General features: G+C 34.8%; 3 protein-coding genes across 4 annotated transcripts; all 3 read left to right on the top strand.

The window, feature by feature from the left end:
- The first annotated feature begins 4,132 nt into the window (after positions 1–4,132).
- On the top strand, positions 4,133–7,824 carry LOC143579157 (sugar transport protein 8-like). The gene is made up of 5 exons (XM_077062540.1): positions 4,133–4,265; positions 5,386–5,592; positions 5,796–6,115; positions 6,209–6,832; positions 7,384–7,824. The coding sequence occupies exons 1-5, from the start codon at positions 4,133–4,135 to the stop codon at positions 7,822–7,824; spliced, it is 1,725 nt and encodes a 574-aa protein (XP_076918655.1).
- Positions 7,825–12,827: 5,003 nt separating this feature from the next.
- Positions 12,828–25,439, top strand: LOC143579155 (endoribonuclease Dicer homolog 3-like). Its single transcript, XM_077062539.1, has 20 exons — positions 12,828–12,916; positions 13,337–13,523; positions 13,640–13,774; positions 13,897–14,031; positions 14,109–14,178; positions 14,789–14,853; positions 14,948–15,079; positions 20,529–20,681; positions 20,766–20,895; positions 20,989–21,094; positions 21,225–21,417; positions 21,684–21,844; positions 21,927–22,145; positions 22,210–22,364; positions 22,440–22,705; positions 22,792–23,365; positions 23,452–23,681; positions 23,768–23,977; positions 24,067–24,543; positions 24,617–25,439. The coding sequence occupies exons 1-20, from the start codon at positions 12,828–12,830 to the stop codon at positions 25,226–25,228; spliced, it is 4,299 nt and encodes a 1,432-aa protein (XP_076918654.1). The 3' UTR covers positions 25,229–25,439.
- On the top strand, positions 15,352–17,081 carry LOC143579160 (endoribonuclease Dicer homolog 3b-like). Of its 2 annotated transcripts, XM_077062542.1 has the most exons (7): positions 15,352–15,565; positions 15,679–15,784; positions 15,858–16,053; positions 16,130–16,260; positions 16,337–16,554; positions 16,702–16,813; positions 16,902–17,081. In XM_077062542.1, exons 2-7 carry the CDS (start codon positions 15,720–15,722, stop codon positions 17,074–17,076), a joined length of 897 nt encoding a protein of 298 aa, XP_076918657.1. In that variant the 5' UTR covers positions 15,352–15,565; positions 15,679–15,719; the 3' UTR covers positions 17,077–17,081. The 2 variants fall into 2 exon arrangements, with proteins under 2 accessions (XP_076918657.1, XP_076918658.1); XM_077062543.1 differs by lacking the exon at positions 15,352–15,565 and having other exon boundaries at positions 15,595–15,784.
- Positions 25,440–26,059: the final 620 nt, after the last annotated feature.

The following is a 26,059-nucleotide window of genomic DNA, read 5'->3' as shown; positions in this document are numbered from 1 at the left end:
AGGTTTGTCGAGAGGAGAGGCCGTGTCCGTTCAGAAAGAGGGAATGAGTTACCAATTCATGGTTAGCGGTCGGTGAGGAGAGCACCCATGGAAATAGACTGGCACATTGACAGTCTCGCATAATACCAGCTAAGTCTTTTCCATTGTACTTTGTTTTTATGTTTTTATGTCTTTGTTTTTATTTTTTAGGTTTTGTGCTTTTTATTTTTATAAGTTTAGTTTTGTTTTAAATTTTTTTGAGTCATGTTTCCCGTGCCCACATTGAGGACAATGCAAAATTTAAGTGTAGGGATGGGACACAAGTGTTTCAACTAATTTTAGTTTTGTTTTCGTTTTCATATTTGATTTATATAAAAAAAATTGAAAAATGTTTTAAAAAAAATGTCCCTTGAGTCTAGTTTTTGTTGCGTTAAAGTGGGAGATGATGATTTTATTGGAAATTGGTTTTTCCAACTACTAATAATATGAGATAAATAAAAGAAAATGCACTTAACTTGGGATGTGTAGGTAGGCCCAGCCTTGAAAATGAAAGGGCAAATTTGATAAAATGGTTAAAACGGAAATCTTTTGTGGGTAAAGTGTTTTTTCCGTGGAAAATAAGTAATGAAAGGTCGGGCCATACTCAAGCCTCAAATTTTGGTATGAAAAAAGTGGAAATGTCATAAATTTTAAAAAATCTGAATACGTTATCATATGATGCTTGGGTAGGTTTAATGTTAGAGTATGTCGTGTAGCCTGTGATATAAACTTAAACCTGCTAGTTTAGTGTTTTACACCTCATCGGCATATGGTTTTATAACCTTAAATCTTGTATTGATGGGATGCTTCGGGTCCGGAGATCATGGGTTTGTATGCAATCTATTCATCTGGGTATTCACAATTCCTAAGTGGGGTTGTGAATATTTAAATAAAGCCAAAAAGAGCAAACCTTATAAGTCTATAAACATGATCACAAGAGTACAAAAGTACAAATTCACTACAGACTTGATCATCCACGTTGTTAGCCATGTGGGGTCCCCTTGGTCGTGTCTCATTACCATTAAGAAACGGGCCACAAGGGACACGCTACATGTAAGCCCTACAGATGAAATTTTGCATACTCACTTATGGTAATGGATTTGGGGTATTGCTTGATAACGGGGGTATGTCGTGTTGTGGGGAACACTAGCTATAAATTAATTGAACCTTAATCATATCTAATGGCTGCTTGGTAGACTTTGATGCTTAAGCTTAGGTGGATAAACAATACCATTGATCGTCTTAACTATTCATGAAAAATAGAGCAACAAAAATTTTAATTCTGCTAATTTTGAGGTTTAAGTCAAGTTGGGGTGGTCTGGTCCTGTAAAAGCTGAAAATAAGCGGGTCTTAATTGTATAAACCACTGAGTACTATTATTGTCGGATCTTATTTGTCCCGATAAAGATTAAGGCTTGGGTTTAAGTGGGCAACAATATCGATGATCGCGGTTTTTGCGTTTTTCTGAGCTTTAAAATTTAACCTATATGTTTGTTAGACTGTAATTTTCTGATTCTGATCCAACTGCATCAAACTTTTTCAGGGACGAAAAAAGAATAAGTGTGGGGATATTTGATATAATGCTAAATATTTATATTTCCCGTGTATATTTTATTTAATATTTCAGTTGTCTTTGTTCGTTTTTAGTCAAGATTTGTATACTACGAACATTTTTATGTATCGTAGGTTCCGGGAGTTGATCGTGATTAAAAGGGCGAAAAACGAGCTAAAACGAGCCGAAACAGATATCCGAAACACGTCAGGAAAGAACCGGAGCAGAAAACCGGTCAGACCGAGCCGGTCTGACCGGCCCCCTTGGAAAAGCACGTCGCGCCGCGCGGAGGGGCACCCTATTTCCCATCGCACGGCGCCTAGGGAGTACTGGTGGATTTTTATTTCGTTTTTGCTTAATGTTGGGCCTTGTTTTGGGTATTTAAACACCTTTAACTTAAACCTAAACATAATCTGAAAGCCACCAGCCGAATTTGGGAGACCTTGGAGCATAATTTCGAGTTTATTGGTGATTTTGAAGGCAAGAGAACATCCGGTGAAGAGCTTGACGTTTAAGATCGAAGAATACGGGTTTTATCACCTTTAATCTTTCGTTCTTTATTATTTCACCATGTTTTCATTATTATTTGTTTTGTTTGATTTAGACTTTAAGATGCTAGGCTAAATTCCATAAAGTACCTAGGTCGTGATGAACCATAGTTCGGTTTGATTTTATTTGGATTTCGTTTCGTTATGGATTTTATGTTCTAAGTAAACGGTTGAGTTTGATTTAATTGATGTGTTTGATTGTTTGGTTATGTTTACTTGAATTTATTGTATCACACTGCCCTTGTTGATTGTTTCATATGATAGGGTTTTGTTAGGTCATTTATTGTGTGTTCTTGACTAGTTTGTGATTGAATTCGAATAAGATCATAGAAACAATAAAAATCAAGTAAACAGATAAAAGTGAGCTACTAGTCTAAAAAGTTGTAAGGTGATAGGCTATTAATGGATCTTTGCTTGTCAGGATTGCTAGATTTAGTTCTTCGTAAGAAGTCTGTCTAGGTTTGATTATCAGCTTAGTCTATTAAGTTATTTGAATCTGCTTGGCTATCTTTGAATTCCGCATTGTAAGGTAGGTTTTCGTCATAAAGATACTTAGACATAAGCGATTAAATAACCGTAAGGAAGTTTAATATAAAACTGGCGAGTCTTAAAACTTGTTAGAAATCCATAAGCGTCTTCTTGAAGTTCAAGGGTCATGTTCGGGTTTTCTGTCAAGTGTCTATTTTATGATCCCAGTTCCATAACGTAAGTTTTCCATTTAATTAATAACCGCAACTTTAGGGATTCTAGCCTGGGTAGTTATCTTTGTCATCTGAATTAATCTAAGTGTTTAATTGTTTATTAGTTTAAAATTAATTAGGGTTAAGATTTATTAATTAATTAATTAGTTTAAGGTTATGATTATGTTTTATTATTATTATATTAATTAGGTTTAGGGTTAAGTATTTTATTATTAGTTTAATAGTTAAGTAATCATTAGTTAATTATTAATAAGTTAATTAATTTTAGTTAATTATTATTTTGATTTTTAATTATTAGTATTAAATTCCCCCTCAAATATATTTAATAGATAGTCAGGTCTTGTAGTTGAGTCTTATTTGTTAGTTTCGTAATTTATAGAGTCTCGTGGGTTCGATATCCGGACTTACTTAGCTGTACTAGAGTCGACCGGTTCACTTGCCGGTTGGTAGTTTAAGTTAAGTTTAAGAGTCTAAAATTATTACTTAGTGTCTAGATTAGCTTATTTTTAGTTAATAATTATTTGACTACTTCAAGCACTTCAGTCACCAATTGATGAGTACTAAGGGCAGGATATATTATTCTTGAAGACGTGTGCTTGGATCAAGATTTATGGCTAAGTCTGGATCCAGAATCCTTACTCACTATTGTTATTAATGGATGATTTTCGTATGAAGAGTGATGTTTAAATAACAGCAACGGCTCATAGACTTCGTCTACCACTTATTTCGTCATTAAGCTTCTATAAGCACGTGGTCAAAGGACACGATGGAGAAGAGTGGAAGACTAGCGAGTTTATAGGACCTATTTGTTAGTTAGTTATTATTTTCTTTTCTTTATATACTGAGTTGTGATCAACATTAGATTCGTTCGCACTTACTCTAGCTGCTAAGTTATCTGTAATCACACACACATAGCATTCATTGTATTCATTGATCAACAACTCCACCTTTATAACCTATTTTTGATATTAATAAATCGGTGATCGACGAGTTGTCATCACCCGGGGTTTTTTTCTTTTGATCTGAATAAGGTCAAAAGGTTTTTCCTCGTAATAAATCATTGTGTTCATTCCATTTTTGCTCATATAATTGTTGTTGTTACCACAGCACTAGACCTCACATTGACAGATTTGGATACATTATCCTTAGCTGATTTTTATCCAAAACAACGAGCACGAGTCAAACAAAATAAATATAAGTGTAAACCGACAATATATCTAAGTTCACCTCGGCTAATAAATAACTGGTCGAGACACCGAGGGCTAACGAACAACGCTATGTGATAACACGAGACTGGAACCGACAACGACGTTATGGCGCCGGCGGCTGCAGCGGTGCAAGACGACGCATGGGAGCAGCAGGTGGCGGCGGCGGTTCGCGGTGGAGCAGGCAGCAGCAAGCAGCGGCAGTGGCGGCGGTGGCTTGCGGTGTGGTCTGGCGGAGACGGTGGTCCGGCAGGGAGCAAAAGGGTCGGCGGCTAGGGTTGAGTGCAAGAGAGAATTGAGATGGTGGCTAGGGTATTTTCTCTTATGTCCTTCGTAATGTTCTAACCCACCATCACCTCCACCAACAATCGTCACATCCGATGACGTGTCTGGTTCCAAAGGGAAGGAACCAATTCAGGACACCGAGGGTCCATTATCACATAGTGCACCGCATCAATCTCCAACTCCACCTTCGCCATCTCCTCCTCGCATCTTGTTTTCTTTTCCGCCACGTGAATCAGGTGGTGGGGAAGCTTCCCACCCGTTCCTCAAATTAACTAGTTATAATAACTAGTTAAGCTAATATGGGTCACCAAGCCCATTTCTTACTATCAAGCCCAGTCCATTATTATTATCTCGTTAATATGTCAAAAGCCCGGTAAATAAGCTTAAGCGGGTTTCACGTTCGTTACCCAAGGTGTAACAATTACGGGTCAAAACCCGATCGACCGCATCGAATTAATCGAGTCGGTCCATAATTCCAACACTTTGTTTCATAAATTCCAAGAGAGATGATCAATACCTCCTGAGATAAATGAATCGTAAAAGGTAATCACCTATTTTTTTAGTGTTACATTTGTATAAGGAAATAACTTGGTACTTTTGGATTAGTGCAACCCATGGTGCATCTAACGGAATTATAAAACGACATTTGAGATAATATGTAATTGAAAATGAGTCGATGTGATGGAAACTTATTAATTTTGAAATTAAACCCAATTTGTTTTAAACTAAAATTAATTATACTTCGTTTTCCAGGTTGTAAATTTATATATTTTGAATAATAATAAGCTAGAAATGAGAAAAAGTATGTTTGTTACTTAATTTTAAGACGTGGTTTATGCTGGCCATGCATGGTTAATCAATATATATTAAAGACGTAAAAGACAAAGTTATTCCAAACATTTAGATTATTAAAGTATATATATATTATGTAAGGTACGTGAATAGGTAGAGAATTTATCAAAGCATCCGTACTGGATTAAATCTGCGACAGAACACTGAGAAATATAAGGGATATGAGATTGACATTTTCGGATAAAATAATAATATGAAAGTTTCAACTACGATCTATAAATAAGGCTTTTTCTATAACAAACCAAACACACATAATTGTCACACGTACGTATACACCACCATACCATACATACCATACCATGCCTGCCCAAGTAATGGCTGCCACCGGCGGGCCGCGGACCTGCCGGCCAAACTCACCGCTCAAGTGGTTGTCTGCTGTATCATCGCTGCCTTCGGTGGCCTCATGTTTGGTTACGACATCGGCATTTCAGGTAATATATAATATTATCTTCCGTTTAATTATAAATAATAATATTACAAACCCTAAAACCTAGATCCATGGTTCCCATGATTGTAATTTGTTTAGAGGGTTATAGATCGGAAATGTGGAGAGAATTAAATGAAATGATGGATTTGGTTATAATCATAATAATAATCATTTTTAATGTTTATTAGTATTAATATAATATTGTAGGAGGAGTGACATCAATGGATGTGTTCTTAAAGAAGTTTTTTCCGGCTTTTTACAAAAAAAAGCATCATGTGAAAGAAGACAATTACTGTAAATTCGATGATCAACTACTGCAGCTCTTCACCTCCTCTCTTTACCTTGCCGCCATGGTTTCGAGTTTTGCCGCATCCAAATGTTGCAAAAGATTTGGCCGCAAAATCACCATCCAATTGGCCTCCTTTTTCTTTTTGGTTGGTGTTATTCTCAACGCTGCGGCCATGAACATTGCCATGCTTATCACTGGAAGGCTTTTGCTTGGTGCTGGAATCGGATTCGGTAACCAGGCAATTAAACTACTTACTTATAAACCCTACATTAGTTTTAAAACTAATGGTTCCCCGTTATAAAGTCACAGTGTTTTGGTTTATAACTTGCAGGCTGTGCCACTATTCATATCAGAGATCGCTCCGAACAAGTACCGAGGTGGTCTTAACGTGCTCTTCCAGTTGCTAGTCACGGCTGAGATCCTAGCTGCAAACCTAGTTAACTACTTCACCGCCAGCCACACATATGGCTGGAGGATTTCCTTAGGTGGTGCAGCCATCCCGGCTCTTTTTCTAGCCTTCGGGTCCCTACTAATTGTCGAGACTCCCACAAGCCTAATCGAGCGAGGATATCCGGATCGCGGATTGGAAACTCTTCGAAAGATCCGAGGGGTTCAAGATGTGCAAAAAGAATATGATGAAATAGTGAACACCACCGAGTTAGCTAAACAAATCAAGCACCCGTTCAAGAATCTTATGAAACGATCAAGTTGGCCGCAGCTTATCACCTCAGGAATGCTTCAGATTTTCCAGCAGTTTACGGGTATCAATGTGATCATGTTTTATGCACCCGTTTTGTTTCAGACAATGGGGTTCCATAGTGACGCGTCGTTACTATCCGCTGTTGTCACGGGTAGCATTAACTTGATTGCTACGTTCGTGGCGGTTTTTTGTGTCGACAAACTTGGAAGGAGGTTTTTGCTTATTGAAGCTGCCATCCAAATGTTTATTGCTCAGGTAATCTTAAAAGTTTATGTGAAGACATTGAAAAGAAAAGAGTATATATTTTTTTACACTTATTATTTCCATGCTTCAAATATTAGGAATGAAAAAAATATTCCTACAAATCTTGAGGATGATACAAATTTTTTTGAATGTTTTGTATGGTATACCGTTCCCATGCCATAAAGGGGTAAAATCTAACAAGGGAGTAATTAACACGTAGAGTTGGATTTGGTAACATCTAAGGTAACAAGTAGGTTGCCAATTAAGTGCCTAAATGGTCAGTACAAGGTTTGGAGTGCTCGACAAATGTTTTGTGATCACCCTTTTTGTTAACAAGGCAAGGACTTTCACAAAAGTCACACATAAAAAGCTTGTATGTTTGAAGCATTAATTGCTATACATTTAAAAGTGTATTGAGATAACTTGTTTTTGGTTGTTTTGAATAACTTTTAATTATGTTTTTTTCAAAAACTATTACTATGAGCATCTAAAACCTTTTTTTTGTTTTTTTTTTTTTAATTTTGAACTCTTTTATCTCACAAGATTAAGGTTTTTATGCACAGGTTGTAACAGGAGGAATACTTGCAGCATACTTGAAATCTACCAACTCTTTACCAAAGACATACGCGTATGTGGTGTTGTTCTTGATATGTGTTTTCGTATCCGGTTTCGCATGGTCTTGGGGGCCACTAGGGTGGTTAATTCCAAGTGAAATATTCCCACTAGAGACTAGAACAGCAGGTTTCTTCATTGCAGTGAGCATGAATATGATATTCACCCTTATCATAGCTCAAGCTTTCCTTACAATGCTTTGCCATATGCGGGCGATGATATTCTTCTTCTTTTCTGGATGGATTGTGGTTATGGGGATTTACGCGTTCGCATTCCTACCCGAGACCAAAGGTGTTTCGATCGATGAAATGAACGAGAAAGTGTGGAAGAAGCATTGGCTTTGGAAGAGATGTTTCAAGCAAGAAGGTGATCAAACCCGGGACAAGCCTTGATGCATGTTGTTCCTGTTGTTATCTTGATTTATTTCATATCTATCAAAACTTGTTTACTGAGACGGAATGTTTTTATTTCACATAGGTTTGTGGATCGTTTTATTAGCTACATTAATTTTGTTCTTTAGTTTTTAAGTTTCAGTTGGTATTATCCAAATTATTATAAAAAAAATTAGTTTAAAATTTGCTTTCACAGTTGTCTTGTCTATATAAGTTCTTTAGCTCTAACATCTTGTTGGTTCTGGTTTTCTATAATATTATCCGCGGTTGAAAATATGTAAGTATAGTAATAGGTTTGTTTTTGTTAATTAGGTTCATATATATTTGGACTATTTACTTCCTAGATCACTAATAAGAAGACGTCTCGTAGATGAGTTGTTTTTTTTTTTTTTTTTTTTTTATGTAACTTGGAAACCATGTGTATATGATTATGTATACCATCCTAAAGCAGTTAAAATAATGATGTCAACTTTTTATTATTTTATATTTTTCATTTAAAAATGATTTAAATGTAAATATATAGAAAGGATAAAGTGATCTGTATATGTGTTTTCATATACTGGAATAACCATTCTATCTTATATTCCACATGACATCTTTATATAGAGAGAGTTCACAAAGATATGTATGGATATGTGATAGGCAAATTTAGAACACATACTCGCACGCTTATGTATGGTAGTAACATAATGAACCGTAAAACATTGAGCCAAAAACATACCCCAAATAATATGAAATGTAAATCAATCTCAAGATATATCGTGCGTTGATGAAATGCGGAATATAACCACTAGCTAGATACGTAGCACCAATGTTAACCAAGGACTATGTGCACAACATAGCTCATGCAACGATGACATAATCCATATGATGTCAGCAACAACAAGATGAGCAAGAGCTCGCAATCCTGTCTTAGTACACTAGTACTACACCAGGCAACAATGTGTTGCTTCTTGGAACATTGATTGGTAAGGTTGAAGCCAAAAAAGACCCGATAAGACGGTCGAAATATAGATATATAATCGCTATTCCATTTTTATTTCTTGTATTATTATCTTTAGTTAAATCAGAACACGTTTGTTAAATGATGAGCTAGTAAAAATTCATTGTCTATGTGGCAGTGACATGACAAAACGTAATATACTTTTTAATTAAACCATAACATATAGTCTAAATAGTTATTAAGACCTGAGAAGCCGCTACACGTGTCAACATACCCTTATATATCCCAACCAAAATTCTAAACATATGGGAAACTAAAATACATTGATGAGCAAAGTTAATACAGTATTAAGTAATCCAATTATACCTTTTCTCCAATTAAATATCTTTGTTTCTTCCGTGAAGGCGTGAAGTACTCAGGGCCAAGTGTTTAAAACATCATCACTTTGCATACTCATTTAGGCCTTCGTAGGTCATACAACTATACAAGGCCCGATTATACTTTTTTTTAAGTTGTAATGAACCGCAAAGCGTAAAGACAATGTCTTTTTTTTTAATGGTCAACAAACATAGAATGCCTAGGTATTTCGTACGGGATGACTCAATGGCTAAAGGCCACTGCTAGCTGGCCCAACTCAGCCGTACAGAGCTTTTAAGTGCCTCCAAGTTATCTCCCGTTTCGGGGAAAACGCATCCGCCCGAAGGCCCATTGGTGGTAAAACCCGGACGCCCTCAGGATCGAACTGGAGATCACAAAGATTCTAGTCTTCATTCATTAAGAATTAAACTTGGGTCTCTATTGAGAAACTCAAACTCCCTACCACTACACCACATTAAAAATGATCAAAAACTCCTTTTAGCTTATTTCATCGTTCAGGGAGACCCTCTCTTCTTTCATCGAACGCCAACACTGACTTCTTACTCGAGTGATTCTCTTTCTCCTTTGTAAACAGCTAACTAAACGCAACCGCAAATAGAGCGTCTTGCCTTCACAATCTCGAAGGAGAAATGTAGTCAATGCGGTACATAGATGCTATCCCTTCCCACTGCTCATTCTAATGCAGGGAAGGCTCGTTGATACCTCCTTTTCAATACCGTGAATGGCACACTCTAGTCGGCAGGGAATGAGCTATCGGAAGTTGCTTTCAGCTCTGGAACTAAAGTTTTGTAAAGGCACTGTTCTAGTCATAGACTTTTCAAGACGTCTAATGCATTTGTCTTAACACCTGTTTACTTTGATATAAAATTTTTAACGACGAACATCAACTGAGTGGTGTTTTCGCCAGCACACCTGTGATGTAATACTGCTTTAAATTAAAGTGTACTAAATAAAAAAAACAAATATATAGAATAAAAAAGAAAAGTCAAAAGAAGCTCTAACGCAACCTACTAAAGAACTCATCATCACCATCTTCTTCATTTTTCTTTTCTTCGGTGGTAGTCAACAGCGGCTGCTACCGACTTACCCAGTATTGGCTCTTAGAATTCGTGTATCCTTGTCGAGCTAGAAAAAATATAACAATTACCTTACGAACTAAATAATACAAACTTATTTTTCTAAACAACGATTAAAGTTATAGCAATAAGCATAACAATTAGCAAAATCATAATATTAGAATTAGTTTACGATATATAGATCACCAAAACATATTAAACATATATATGCATATTGTCGGGAATTTTCTAAACTTTTGTGCCCAATAAAAACATGTGGGCGCTCACATTGCCCATCTTAAGAGCCTCCACTGTACCTACCGTCACACCCCACAACACATCGTTCCTAGCTTCATTGCCCGACGATCAATGCGTTCTTCAATTCGTATGGTATTAAATCCATTAATTTATAAAATCCACGTTGTGAAAAGGATCTTGAATTCTTGATCCATTTTCAAGAAGTGGTGTACGACAGAGTGACCCATATATGAAGAATTCATGATCCTTTTAAATGATAAAACAAAAATACGACTTATTCATATTTCTTTTTTGTGACCCATATAGTTATCGATCGTTGATCATGTATGTATTTAGGGATAATTATAATATCTACCTTGTATGTAGCTTATTTTTCTTATAAAACTTTTGTATATGATAATTTTAAATCATGAATCTTTGTTTGGAGGCATTTTTTCCTTTTATAAATATATAATTACTTTGTGACGAAAGAAAAACGTGAGTTTTTTATTAACTTTTTAGGAAAACTCGTTTGCTTACATGATAATGATATAATTTTATTTTACAATACCTACCTTTTAAAACGTAACTTGTATGGTGTTGAATTATTATTACATAACCACAAATGCATAATACAAAAAAAAAATTAAAAAAAAATAAGTAAGCACCAATTCTATATTTAGTAATAATAGCTTTCGTGGTCCATCTTTTTATTGGGAAATCACATGACTATAGCTGGCGTTTACTATTACAAGGATGCTTTGAGAACATGAAAATAGGGTAATGTTTACCATGAATGTAAAAATAATAAATACCTTCAATAATTCACCTATTTGGATTATCATAATTTAACTAGTCTAGAATAGATACAATCTATTTAATAACTGATTGGACGTCGCAATAACAAAATTTTTAAGCAATTATATTGTATTACTATGACAGAGCCCATGTGATACACGGGTGATTAAAAAATATAACAAAAAAGTTAAATTTAATAATAATATATAATAACATATCTTATTTATGTGTTTTATTTTATTATAAAGGGGAAATTGTAAAATGAAAAACTTATACACTTAGCAGCTTATATGAAGGGTTTAAACTTGTACACACGTAGCGGTCACATTTAAAGAATTAAAACTAGCTTCAATATTAGGTGAACACCGCTACGTCTTTTAGTTTCGAGGTTATTTTTGGGTGGTTACATTGTGTACACAACGAAGGTGGGGTGAAGGATGTGTGTGTGTGGTGGGGGTGTTGTCCAAGCAATTGTTTTTTTTTTTATTTATATTGAAAAAAAGTAATAATTATGTAATGAGCAAATGGAGGTTGTTGAGCATTTTACCATCGCACCACTTTTATGCAAAACTAGTCATTGTTAACTATGATGTCACGTGTCAAATAGCGTATGATAATGCTCAATTATCACTACGTGTGGTCTAATAAATAAACATACATTACTTTTCAGTTCAAGTCAACTTTAAAAAACAAAAGAATAAAAACTGACACGCTAATTAAAGTTCTGTCATTCAATAATATCAATATACTTGTTAAGATGAAGTCCTTCCAAATAATAAGAGTTCACGGTTCATAATAAATAAGATGATGAAATAATATGTGGTTAAAAAAAGAAAATGCAATTAATGACGTTGTAACACACAATTTTACTACACTTTTAACATATTATGAAAGTTGAGGGACATTTTTCTTGCACAAAAAGTTTGACTAAGTTGGAACTCATAAAAATTAGGTTACTAGATAAAAGTTTTTACATTTTGTTTTCTATAAACTATAGAAATTAATTAATTAAATGATATGACATTTTAGTATCATTGAATTTCATAAGAAATTAGTGGTGAAGTTTGGACTAAGACTCCTGAGGACTCAAAATGTATACAAAGTTTCACAAGTGAGGTGGGGGGCTTCATCCGAAAACGGCTAAACCTACACTGCATATAAAAAACTTTGGACGAAAACGGATAAATTTACACTACTGCGCAAAAAAGACAGAGGGGCTTCACCACTGATAAAAAGTGAGTATTAAAATATTAGTTATTAACTATACTCACATCAGTGACATACTACACATCATACACGCCCAATAATGTTTATAAGCATATGGGAGGAGCGTTCATACAAATCATACAATCTGTATAAGTTGTTGTTCTGACGTAAGAATTGACTGACATGACACATCACGCCTTTACAAACACATACGACGTGTATGACCTTTTATCGTTCTTTAAACAACCCGTACGATGGTGATCAATATAATGTACACGTAACATTATATTTTATTATTATTATTATTATTATTATTATTATTATCCCAATATTCATGCAAGCTTCCTCAAAACCCTGTGTGAAATTGTGGAGCTCTCATCGGAAACATGCAGTCACCGGAGAGTTCAGAACACCCAACCAACACTTTGAAGAGAAATCTCAACACCATGATGACCGATCGCCAGCAACCCACATCGTAAATACTGTTTCAACTTAAGTTCTTCATTTCATACCAAAAATTAAAAAAAAAAATGTGATCTAGCTAGCTATATTTGAAATCATCATGTTATGATTTATTTATATGGGTCTTTTAGTTTTTTGTTAAAGTTTGTAAGCTTCCTCCATGATTCCCTCAACTAATTTACATCCAAGTCTCTTTGATTTATGTGACCAGTTTTGATCTATATATATTTTTTTTTACTATTTTTAGAAATTAATCTAACCTAAATCTATGAACAAAGAGGAGAAAATATGAAAAAATGTTATTATAATTACAAGTAATTGCTACAATGAATCTAACTATTTAACTAACTAGTAACCTTTAGCTAATTACATTTTGTGCTCTTTAACAACTTTCATTTGATATTCCTAATTTTGCTGTTGTTGAATTAATTAGGTATCTGGTGGATGTGTTTAACATGGCTATGCGGCGAAATACTATAGCACATCTTGACACTGGTGCCGAAAAAACAACGATCGCCGTCATGATCGTTAAAGAAATTGCAACTTCTCTTAGTAAACATATATCTGATCAAAAGAAACTGATCATCTTCTTAGCCCCAACTTTTGATCTTGTTGAACAGGTGTACTATGATTATTATCTTGTTAATTAATTAAGTATTTATAATTATTAAAGTGTGCTTAGTTGAATATATAGAACATTTTTCATTTGTAACTTAAGTTTGACTCCAAAGTACAGAATTTCAATGATGTTAGGGGAAAAACAAGCCTCTTGGTTGATTTTTATCATAAGAGTAAAGTGACAAAGATTGATGGAAATCATGTTGATGAATGGGATGCTGCCACTTGGGAACTTGAAACCAACAAAAATCAAGTCAGTATTTGTTTCTAAGTTTTTTCGTGTCTCAAAGCGGTTTCGATGAAAGATTGAAAGTTCACTTATTTACTATTTGAGTCTTATGTTTAAGCTACATTATAAACTGTGTATATTCACAGGTAATGGTGATGACACCTCAAGTTTTGTTGGATGCCTTGAGGAATGGCTTTATGAATTTTGAAATGATATGTTTGTTGATTATTGATGAGTGTCATTATGCTGGTGGTGATCATCCATATGCAAGTATAATGAAGGTAAATATCAATCATCTAATTTTAGCTTTATGGACATATGTGACTATGATTAAGATTCTTATCTTTCTTTTGTGAAGGATTTTTATTTCAACTCTGTTAACAAGCCAAAGGTTTTTGGCATGACTTCATCACCGGTGACTAAAAAAGGTTAGGCCTTTTCTTCTCATTTTTTAAGTAACTGGATTGAAAAGTCTTAGTTGTAGAAGAGTGTTGAATTAAGCAGTGTGACACTCAGATGGTTTTGATCTTCTAGTATGTTGTTGGGATGCAAAGTCTCTTCCTTCAAACGCATCTATCCATATATACAACCTTTTTGAGCAAATCTTGTTCTTCAAATGACCTTAATCTTTTTAACATTTCCATTACACGTGGCAAAATGCACAAATCGGGCGAGTTGGGTAACTGGTCAGAACACAATCGATTTGAAAATAAGTATTTTTATTTTATTACGAATGAGGTTGGATTGAACCAATAAACATATTTTTCTTTACTTCTTAGGATCATTAGTAAATAAATTATAACTTTCAACCCGTTTGACCCTTTTTCTCTTTAGCTAATTATTTGATTTGACCGACTTGTTTGAGATCAAACAAATCTCAAATCAATCAATTAATGAGAATGGTTGGGGAGGATTGAGAAGTTGGAGGGGGTTTTTTTTTTCTTTATGTATTTGTATCTTAATATTTTGCACCTCATTTTTAAAATTTTTACTAATTGACATATTATATGCACCTCTGTAATATGATTTCTGCATAAGGTGTCTCTTCAGATGAGGATTGTGAAGCACAGATAACCACACTTGAAAGCATCTTGGATTCGCTGGTAACAGTTATAGTCATTCTACAAGTTTAAGTTTAACCTTCAATCCAAAGTTTTTTGGTATACAAAATTTGATGATACCATGATGTATATGCAGATTTACACCATACAAGACGGGACAAAGGTGGAAAACGTCACACAATCTGCCTCACCTAAATATTCTTTCTATGAGCCGCGCAAGGTTGACTTTGAGGATCTAAAACTCAAACTGAAATGCTCGCGATTGAAGGTCATTTGAAATATCTTGATTTGTTTCACCATAAAAAGAATTATATCATTCTGTTTCATTTTCTCATCCATGTTTATTTCCTCACAGTTTGAAGTGCAACTGCTTGAGATGCAACTGACATTACAACGACATTACAAAGGCACTCAAGAAAAACATGTTAATCTTCGAGAGAGGCTGTCTAATGATCATGATAAGATTATTTATTGCATTGATGAATTGGGTCTTCTATGTGCTTATGAGGTCTGTTTACAAGACTAAATTTCCGAAAAGAAATCATGTTCCTATTTTATATATATATAAACTTGGCACTTGAGTTTAGTTAATATATGATTACATTATATATGATCGTTTTGTAGGCTGTTAAAATTTGTTTAGTGGAGGCCCAGAAAGCCATACCAACAACTGATATCTTTAAGGATAGCTTTTCAAAATGTTCCGCATTTCTTGAAGAATCGTTATCAATACTTGCGAGCTATTTGCCAAATGGTATGTTATTTAGTATCATCTTTTTTCACTTTTCATGTTTGTTTGGTAATATAATTAGCCTACATATGTTTGGAATGATAATACTGTGTAATTCAATTACGTTATTTTTTCAGGCCATGGAAACATTTTTGATGCCGGGTGTAATTTCGAAAAGATGGTAACAGCCGGCTTTATCTCACCGAAACTATACCAGCTCTTTACACTTTTCTGGTCATTTGGGTAATCTTTCATTTTATAATTAACCTTTGTAATAGTTATTTTGGTAACTATTTATTTGATAATTGACTTTCAGGGGAGCTACAAAAGTAACTTGCATCATTTTTGTAGAAAGAAGTATAATTGCTAAAGTTCTTGACATGATATTGAAGAAAGTTGCAGACTTGTCTCATTTAAAAGCTGCTGCATATATGACTGTTAGTTCAACGTCGGTTGATGCAATGCCAGCAAAACTACAAAAGAAGACTCTTGAATCTTTTCGTTCGGGGAAGGTATATTTAAATACTCATTGGTTTTTCTTATTATTTGAATCTTAATTAAGTGGTACTTAATATGACACTCACTTAGGTGGAACTACTATTTGCTACTGATGCTGTTGAGGACAGGATTAACGTGCCTAAATGCTCAACTGTGATATGTTTTAACATCCCAAAACGGGTTCGTCAAAGTGGGTCCCAGTTTATTATAATGCTTGAGAGGTAATCAAAAGTTGGAAGTTTTCATGAAAATGTACATTTCTTTTCATATGCTTATTATATCGTGTGTTAGAAACAGAGGTAATGAAGAACAATGGGAACGCGTTTGTGGCATCCTTAGAAGTGGTCATTCCATGAATGACAATGCTATACAAGAACGAGACCCCGATGCATGTGTTGCAAAACCATGTAACTTTAAAGAAGCAGAATCATCTAATGTTGACAGTCTCATTCATGGTGCAGATCCTCCAAAGAACAAATCTACTAAAAAAGCCAAAGCATTACCTTCTGTTGCAGGTAGGATGCACTAACTAAAACATAATTCTTTAATCAAATTATTTGGGCCTTTTGATGGAAGTTTATTTTGTTTATAGGATAAAACTTTAAGAATCTCTCTCTCTCTTTTTTTTTTTAATTTATTCTGTGTGTTTGTTGCATTGGCAGTCCTAAAGTCAATTAACACACAAAAGGGAGGACCAAGAGCTTCACTTTTTGAGTTGTGCTGTAAAATGAAGTGGTCAACGCCTATTTTGACTTCATCCGAGGAAAAGTCCAAGTTAGTAAACAATCAACTTAAATCATTGTTAGAAGCTGTTTCCTTAATTATTGTTTTATTCATGTTTTACATTGCCATTATTTTGCAGATCTTTTAATAGCTTTGAGTCCAGTGTAAGTTTAAGTTTTCCGGATTGTGGTATCATTGAAGTGACCGGTGAGCCACGAGCGGATAAGAAGAGTTCTCTTGACTGTGCTGCTTTACTTATGCTCTACGAGCTTCAGAAGCGCGGAAAACTCAAAATCGGGGAAGAAAGTGAATAATGATAATTATTATTGCTTAGTTAACTAAAATAAGAAGTGGGATATAAAACCTTATCTATTGATTTCAAGTGGCCTTTTAGATTTGTGGGTGAACATTATATTATCGTAAAAAGGCCAGTTTGAAAAACAAGATATTATGATTATATATGCATATAAAGTTATGTGTTTAAATGTCTGAAGATAGTAGTCAAGTATACACATCTTTATGTGATCTTAATTATCACTTATAACCACAAAAACCAGTAACCTTATAAACGTGTTGAACTAGGGTCGTCTTGGTCAACCGATTCACCAGAATTAGCATCTTGATGAAGTGGTTTACGAAAACCAACTCACTATGTTCCCAACATGAAAAGAATATTACTGTTGTGAAAATGTAAACAAAAAAGTGTTTACGGGTCAACCTGATATGACAAACCATCCAAGTGTAATAATACATAGAGATGGTCGCCCCATGCTTCATGGCATACTCATATCTACGTTCTCTAAATTTATATATTGTTTGATGATTAGTCAAGTATGCACTCGGGTAGACTCCATTCAGTGTATAATTTGTGTGGATGCTTCAAGTGCTAGTTTCTTCTTTGAAGGAGGTGATTCAGGCTAATCAATAATATGCATGGGTCGTTAGATCCTTCCTTTAAAACTCCAAGTAAGCATACGTATAAAAGAAGAATTAAATTGTTTACTTTTTAGCTTATCATGTCTTAAGTAACCATGGTTTGATTATAGAGTGTTTATATTTTTAATCGGGTCCTGCCTCCTAAAACCTAGGTATTTATGAATTTAACCTTTTTTGTTGTCTTGCTGATCCATCTTTTATATGTTTTTTTTTTAAATTACTTAATTTTTTTCATTATGCTTGTATTTTCTAATCTCTTATGCTATCTAACGTGTTAAAAGAAAAAAAAAAGTCAGGACCAAAATTTATGGGAACGAACTAGCCATTCATGAATACTAATGAAGTTATCTTTGTCACTTTTTTTGCTATTTTCCTTAGGCCTTACTACTCACAATTTGCTATACGGATATTGATTTGCATTGTCTTTTAATAGGTTCAAGTTAAAGTTAATGAGTATCGAAAAAGAAAGACCTACAAGCTTACAAATTAATCCATAAATGTGATATTTAAATAAGTTACTACTATGGGACCCTGACTTTTTTTAAACCATTTGTTGACCAATTTCTAAAACCATAACATATTTGACCACTGACCTTTTCTAACCATCAGTTAATCTTTTTCCTAAAAACATATCAATTGTTGGGAGTTGGACCAGTGATCAACATCATTTTACAACTTTCAAAACCCATGAAAGACCCACCCATTAACTTCTTTTTACTTTTATTTTTTAACAATTAGCTTCTTTTTACTAGAATGGAAGATTTTACAAATTAATTTCTAGAAAATGGTTGTAATTTGGAAAAAAGAAGTATCAATCAATCTAACTATAACAAGAAAAATGATTTTACAAATTAAATTAATAATAGCTGTGAGATTTCTAGTATTTAATTTAATTATAATGAGAAAATCTCCTTCTTTCTTACCTTGTTTTTAATCGTCAGTTGAATCATTAACCGACCTTTAACCATTCAATAATCTCCATTTCATCATTAGCGTTATGTTGCGTTCTCGAGTTTCACTTAATAAAAGAATTGAAAAGAAATGGATGGAAAGAAAGATTGAAACATATGTATACCCAAGTTTTATTTTAGAAAGAATGAAAAGAAAATATAAAAAACCTTGTGTTCCCAAGTTTCGTTTAAAGGGAGAAATGAAATGAAAAAAAAATATGATGTTTTAATGTGTGGATGCTTTATTTTTAACTAGTTTTTATCCCTCGTATTACGGTGGTTGTTTTACATTATTCGTTTATAATTTTTATATACTTTTTGGATTTTAATTTTATTTATCGTACAAAATTTAATAATATACTTAGTATTTGATGATAAAAGAGTTTTATAAATAAATGAGATGTTATAACGCGTCGGTTTGCTGAGACCCATGACCCGCTTACTATAAAATTGTTTATAATTATAAACAATATATATCTTTTTTTAAAGAAATCATATATTAATTTTTAGTATATCCATATTTTATAAGATTTTTCATATCAAATATTTGGTGAGATTAAATATTAATTTAATGAGATGTTATAACCCGTTTAAGAAATATATGGGTTTGGTGAGACACATACTCGTGAATTCGGGTCAAATGCATGAGAAACCTTCATTTACAAATAATGTAATCTGGTGACTTGAGAGAATGTAGGAAGCAACCAAAAAGCTTTTAAAGGTTTTGTTTATATATATTAAAGATTTGAAACGAATTAGATGGAAAGAAAAAGAAAAGAAATTTAACTATATTATTAAAGCAAGATGAAATTTTCACGCGACATCATTTTAAGGCATTCACATAAATGTCACGTAGATGTCATATGAGTAGTTTCATATATTATCACCTCTTTTTCTAAACACAATATGAAACATGAACCCGTTTAGTTATGTTGTAATTCACGACCCAATTAAATCATTTACCGGCCTTTAACCACTCAATGATCTTCATTCCACCCTAATAAGGTAACTCAATCCTCTTATCCAAAGCGAAACCCCTTATCCATGACACTCGTCTTTTTTGAATTGAAGTTTGAAGTTTTTAAATGTCTACCTTTTTACCACTTGAACTAGAAAGTCTTCTCCATTTTAAAAAGGAAAAAAATAAAAATAGAGAAAAGAAAGAGAAAATCTCAGGTGCTTGAACTGAATCTTAATGTTCATGCAGCAAGCAACCTGCTCTGCTTCAACCAATCAAAAACATCGTACGGTGAATCTTGAATCCTTAACACCTGCAACACGTTCACACTCGGAAAACCCTAGTCACTTCCAACGTTAGACCAACTAAAGTAAAACTGTACGGACGAAAACACACCCAACTTAACTTTGTTTGTGCTTCTCATTTGATCGGAAATGCAGTCGAACACAAACCCTTTGAAGAGAAAGTTATCTGAAACCATCATCAACAATCGCACACCGTAACTAAGCAACTTTATTATTATTATTATTATTATTATTATCATTTTCTGATTATTTGTGTTGTGTTGTATTTTTGTGAAGTTCAAAAGCGTCCATGATTCTCCCAACTAATATCACCCCCGTAGAGTAAGTAATATAATGTCGTTCATTTCTGATGGATCAAATTTTATTTTAGTTTCATTCATTGTGTTATTATTGTTGAAATTAATTAGGTACCAGTTGGATGTGGAGAATAATATTGTCTCAAAATCTGCTTCATTAAAGTATCGTTTTTATAACCCGAGCAAGGTTCACCATGTGGATCTAAAGTCAAAACTGCAATCATCCCGGCTACAGGTTGGTTAATATAATTTCAAACATCTTTACTTTTTTATGAACAATGAATATTATATGTAATATGATTCTCTGTTTTTTGGGCACAGTTTGAGGTGCAGCTGCTTCAGATGCAAGTTACTTTGCAAACACAGTACAAAGACAGTGATCAGAAACATGGGATTCTTCGAGGCAGGCTGTCCGATGACCATGCTAAGATTACTTACTGCATTGATGAGTTGGGCCTTCTATGTGCTTATGAGGTCGGTTAATTTATATGAGTAAATTTCTTTATTTTTGCTACTTGAGTTTAGTTGTTGTTATATATGATATATGCTGTTTTGTAGGCTGTTAAAATTTGTATGGCGGACACCACGAAAGCCATAGAAAAATGTGGTTTCTTTCAAGAGAGCTGCTCAAAGTGTGTGCATTTTCTTGAAGAAGCATTATCTATAATTGAGAATGCATTACCAAAGGGTATGTTATGGTACCACATTTTTTTTTTACCTTTATGGAATAGTTAGTTTTTTTTGTAGTCCTTGTACTTCAATTTATTTGTTATCTTTTCAGGCCATGAAAACATGTTTAATGGTGGATGTGAATTTGATACGATGGTTGCAGCCGGCTATATCTCTCCAAAACTATATGAACTCTTTAAACTTTTCCAGTTATTTGGGTAATTCCTCATTTCATAATGGAGATCTGTTTACTCATATAAAAACAGCACGATTATAAATTTTACTTTTGGTAATTACTTAATTGAGATTTGACCATTTTAATAACTATTTTGAGGGTTGTATTTTCAGGGGAGCTACAAAATTATCTAGCATCATTTTGGTAGAGAAAATTACAACCGCTAAAGTTCTTGACATGATCTTGAAGAGAGTTGCTGACCTGTCTCATTTTGAAGCTTCATATTTGACCGCTAATGCAACATGTGTTGATGAAGTGTCAACAAAAATGCAAAAGGAAACACTTGAATATTTTCGTTCTGGGAAGGTACATTTATCTTGTTTCCGTGGGATGTTGCATATTGGGTGGGTTAACGGGTCACAGTGGGTAGCTTTTGGTACATTTTGTAAGCTGTGTCACGGAGATAGACAGACTTTTCTGGTAAAACTTTTTGAAATAACTTTTCAAGTGTCTCCTTGCAAAACTCAAAAACAATTTTCCTTATATTTTTTTCTATTTAGTGTCATAAAATTTGTGCTTTTGATCAAAGTCTTTGACAGCAAAATGTTTCTCTTTTGATGACCCTCATTTAGGTGGATCTACTATTTGCTACGGGTGTTATCGAGGAGGGGATTGACTTGCCTAAATGTTCAACCGTGGTTTGCTTTGATATCCCAAAAACGGTGCGTAGCAATGCTCAGTCATGGGGAAGGGTTCGTCAAAGTGGGACCCGATTTATTTTCATGCTCGAGAGGTAAATAAAAGTTGGAAGTTTTCATAGTTTATTTTCATATTCAGTCATTCTTATCAATTATCATAAATCGTGTCAAATATAGGAATAATGAAGAACAAAGAGGACACGTTTGTGACATCCTAATAAGTGAGCATTCCATGAGTGACTATACTAAGAAACAAGACCCCGACACATGTGCTGTAAAACCATGCAACTTTAAAGAAACAAAATCATCTTATGTTGAGGCAACTAGAGGAGCTTCTGGCACTCCTGCTGATTCTAGTGTCAGTCTCGTTCACTATGCAAGACCCCGAGCTGATGAGTATGATTAATTCTTATTAGCCTGGTTAATATCCATATATATATTTACATTCATATAACTCGAGTCCTTTTTATAGGCCATCATCGTCATCATCACTTTCAAAGCAGCTTGTATGCTTGGAGGCCTCTAAAAAGGCACACCAAATAGGTGATCATGTGCCACCTAATAATGAAGAGAACAAATCTTCTAAAATAACCAAAGAACCGCCTCCTACTGCAGGTAGGATGCACTAGTAAATGAAATATTTTTGGCCTTTGATGGAATCTTGATTATTATATATTATTATTGTTATAGGAACTACAAGAAGGAAAGAATTACATGGTACAGCACCGATTCGAGCCGTGTCCGCAACTTGGAGTGATGATGGTGCAGATCTTTATGCTTATATTATCAATTTCACATGTAGCGTTGTCGACATCAAGTTTTCCAGTTTAGTTCTTTTGCTTGAGTCGAAGCTCGATGATGATGTGGCAAGTCTTGAAATGGAGTTATACCTGGTGTCAAAGTCTGTCAATTGCAAAGTCTCTTCATCTGGGAAATTGCATCTCAATTCAGAACAGGTTTGACTAAAACTTTGTCAATTTTCTCGTTTGAACTCTTGACATGTCTTTTTTACTTACTTTAAATTTTTAATGATTTGTTTTAGGTTACAAAAGGCAAGTGCTTCCAAGAGTTGTTCTTCAATGGAATATTTGGCAAGTTGTATGTTGGGTCCAAACATTCAGAAGAGCCAAGACAGTTTTTACTAGCATCCGACAAGAAATTGTGGAATTCATCATACATGTACTTTGTTTTGCCGCTGGAGTCGTCAGACCCGTTCAAGATCAGCTGGAAAGAGATTGATTCATGCGTATCTGCTATTGAATTCGTCAAGAAATCTCCTTTTTCAAGGGCCGAAAAGCAGAGTGTTGATTCAGTCATGATAGATGCTGAAAGCACAAATATGGTTCACTTTGCTAACAGAGATGTACACAAAGATGATGATGTAACAAATGTGGTAGTCCTTGCAATTCATACCGGAAAGATATACTCTATTTTTAAGGTTGCCAAAGATGAAACCGCCGACAGTCCTTTTGATGGAGACACTACTAAATATTCATCATTTAAGGATTATTTTAAACAGAAGTATGAAATTGATCTAGTGTACCCGGGCCAAAGCATGTTGCTGCTTAAGCAAAGCCATAGGTCCCATAATCTTCTTGTGGACTTCAACGGTGAAGGTTGTTTAACCTTATACCGTTTTCTTATTTATAAGTTCAATAATCTTAACTCTCTCAATTGGTGATTTACTTATTGATTTTTGAAGGTATTTTACATGGAAAAAAGATAAAGGCTGGTAGTTGTAAGGTGAACACTAACAGACAGATGTGTTATGCTCATTTACCACCTGAACTTTTGGTTATTATCGATGCAAGGGTTGATATTGTTAAATCCTTATATCTGCTGCCATCATTAATGCATCGGCTCGAGTCGTTTATGTTAGCTAGCCAGCTTCGTGAAGAGATCAATAGCCAAATTAATATCCGACTCTCATTGGTTAGTACTGTTCTTTCCACACCAAAACACAAAAGATAGAAACTACTTGTATTCTTTTTAGTAGTGTAATTAATTGTCTTGTTTAGATTTTGGAGGCGATCACAACTCTTAGATGCAATGAAAGCTTTTCGATGGAGCGATTGGAGTTGCTTGGTGATTCGGTGCTCAAGTATGTGGTGAGCTGTGATCTTTATCTTCGAAACCCGAGCAACGATGAAGGACAACTGTCTGCTGACCGAACATGGCAAGTTCGCAATTCTACCTTGTATGACCTGGGAATCAACCGCCGGTTACAGGTATGCTTTGTGGGTTGTAATCTATGCATATTTAGCTGTACGTTTAACTGCAAACTGATGCATTGATGTTGTGTGGTATTTGTTTACAGAGTTACATAAGAGAGATTCCATTTGATCCTACCCGATGGACAGCGCCAGGTCAGCTTCCCTTAAAACCCTGCCCGTGTGATCATGGTGTTGAGACCATAGAGGTGCCTAATGATGCCACATACCACACCGAGGACCCAAAAGTTTTCTCGGGAAGATGCTGCGATATGGGCCACAGGTGGTTGGTCTCGAAGACCATATCTGACTGCGTTGAGGCCCTTGTTGGAGCCTACTTTATGGGCGGTGGGCTCAATGCTGCTCTACACTTCATGAATTGGATGGGTATAAGCTGTGAGCTCCACCCATCACGTGTCAATGAAGCCCATAGAATCGCTTCACTTCATGCATACACCCCAAAACTCGATGTTCTTCAAAGTGTGGAGTCAAAGCTCGGTTATACATTTGCGGTCAAAGGCTTGTTATTAGAAGCCGTAACTCATGCGTCTTATCAAGATCAAGGAGGCGGATACTCGTACCAGGTGCATTATTAATTACAGTATTAGAAGCTGGTATATGTACTTTTATTTATTTATTCATTTATTTATCCTACAGAGGTTAGAATTTCTTGGTGATTCAGCATTGGACTTGCTTATCACATGGCATCTCTTCATTGAGCACAGTGACATTGATCCCGGAGAACTGACTGACTTACGGTCAGCATGTGTTAACAATGAGAGCTTTTCCAATGCTGCTGTGAGAAGAAATCTTCACGGACACCTCCAGTATCGTTCGAGTGCCTTACAAACACAAATTTCAGATTATGTGAAGTTTCTTGCAACTGATTCCAGCACACTCCAGACAAGAAAAGCCCCAAAGGCAATTGGTGACCTGGTGGAGAGTATCGCGGGGGCCATGTTAATTGATACAAAGCTTGATCTTGTTGAAGTTTGGAGGATATTTAAGGAGTTATTATCTCCAATCGTCACACCAGACAAACTCGAGCTTCCACCTTATCGGGAGTTAATGGAGTTTTGTGACTCCAAGGGTTATTTTGTAAAAGACTCGTGTAGAAGCAGTGGTGACGGTGTGATAGTGGAGTTAAGGTTGCAGCTTGAAGATGCTTTATTGGTTGCAGATGGTACTGGTAACAAAAAGAAGTTTGCAAGGGGCCAAGCCGCTCTTAAAATGTTAAGTCAGATTGAGGTTCGGCTTCCTTTCTTTTAACATAATTAATTAGACGATTAAATGTTGATGTTAATGCTGTTTCATTTGATCTGATAGAAAAAAGGAATTTCAAGAAAGAAGCAAGGTCGAGACGTGGAAGTTGGTGGTAAGAACATCAAAGGAAGTGATACAACTCGGTCGAAAAATATAATTCCTTTTGATCCTCCTGCAAATACCAATGAGGAGAAAGAATCAGCTTCTAAGACTGAAATCCCTGGTAACCGTCTAGAAATTTTGTTTATTTTTAAGACTTTGTGTCTTTTTAATTATTGTATTCATTTTAATGACAGTTTTAAAGACAATTAACACAAACAAGGGAGGACCAAGATCATCACTTTTTGAAGTGTGCAAGAAAATGCAGTGGCCAATTCCTACCTTTACTCCATTCGAGAAAAAGTCAAAGTTAGTAAACATTTAATCCAAGTTATGATTCAACATACATTTTTTCTTATAATTATTTCATTCATATCGTAACTGGATGGTGATTTTGCAGAACTCTGATGGAAATTGGTGAAGGTGCCGATAAAAGAACCGCACACAACAGCTTTGAGTCGTCTATAAGTTTGACGATCCCCAATTATGGGGTTATCGAACTAACAGGTAAGCCACGAGCGGACAAGAAGAGTTCTTTCGACTCTGCTGCTCTGCTCATGCTCCATGAGCTTGAAAAACATGGAAAAATCAAAATTGAGGACAAAAGTCAACATATTCCATAGTGCAGTCAACTTAATTATAAATTAGGAGATATACAGTTATCACTTGATGGCCTTTTATTTTGTATTGTAAAAAGGCCAAACAAGAAATTATGGTTATGCATTACTAATTTATTAG

This window comes from Bidens hawaiensis, unplaced genomic scaffold (genome assembly GCF_021521415.1).
Source record: "Bidens hawaiensis isolate Kalapana, Puna unplaced genomic scaffold, B.hawaiensis_p1.1 tig00029625_1, whole genome shotgun sequence".
Lineage (NCBI taxonomy): Eukaryota > Viridiplantae > Streptophyta > Magnoliopsida > Asterales > Asteraceae > Bidens > Bidens hawaiensis.
The sequence above is the reverse complement of the archived record's forward strand: the minus strand, read 5'-3'. Positions and strand labels throughout refer to the sequence as shown.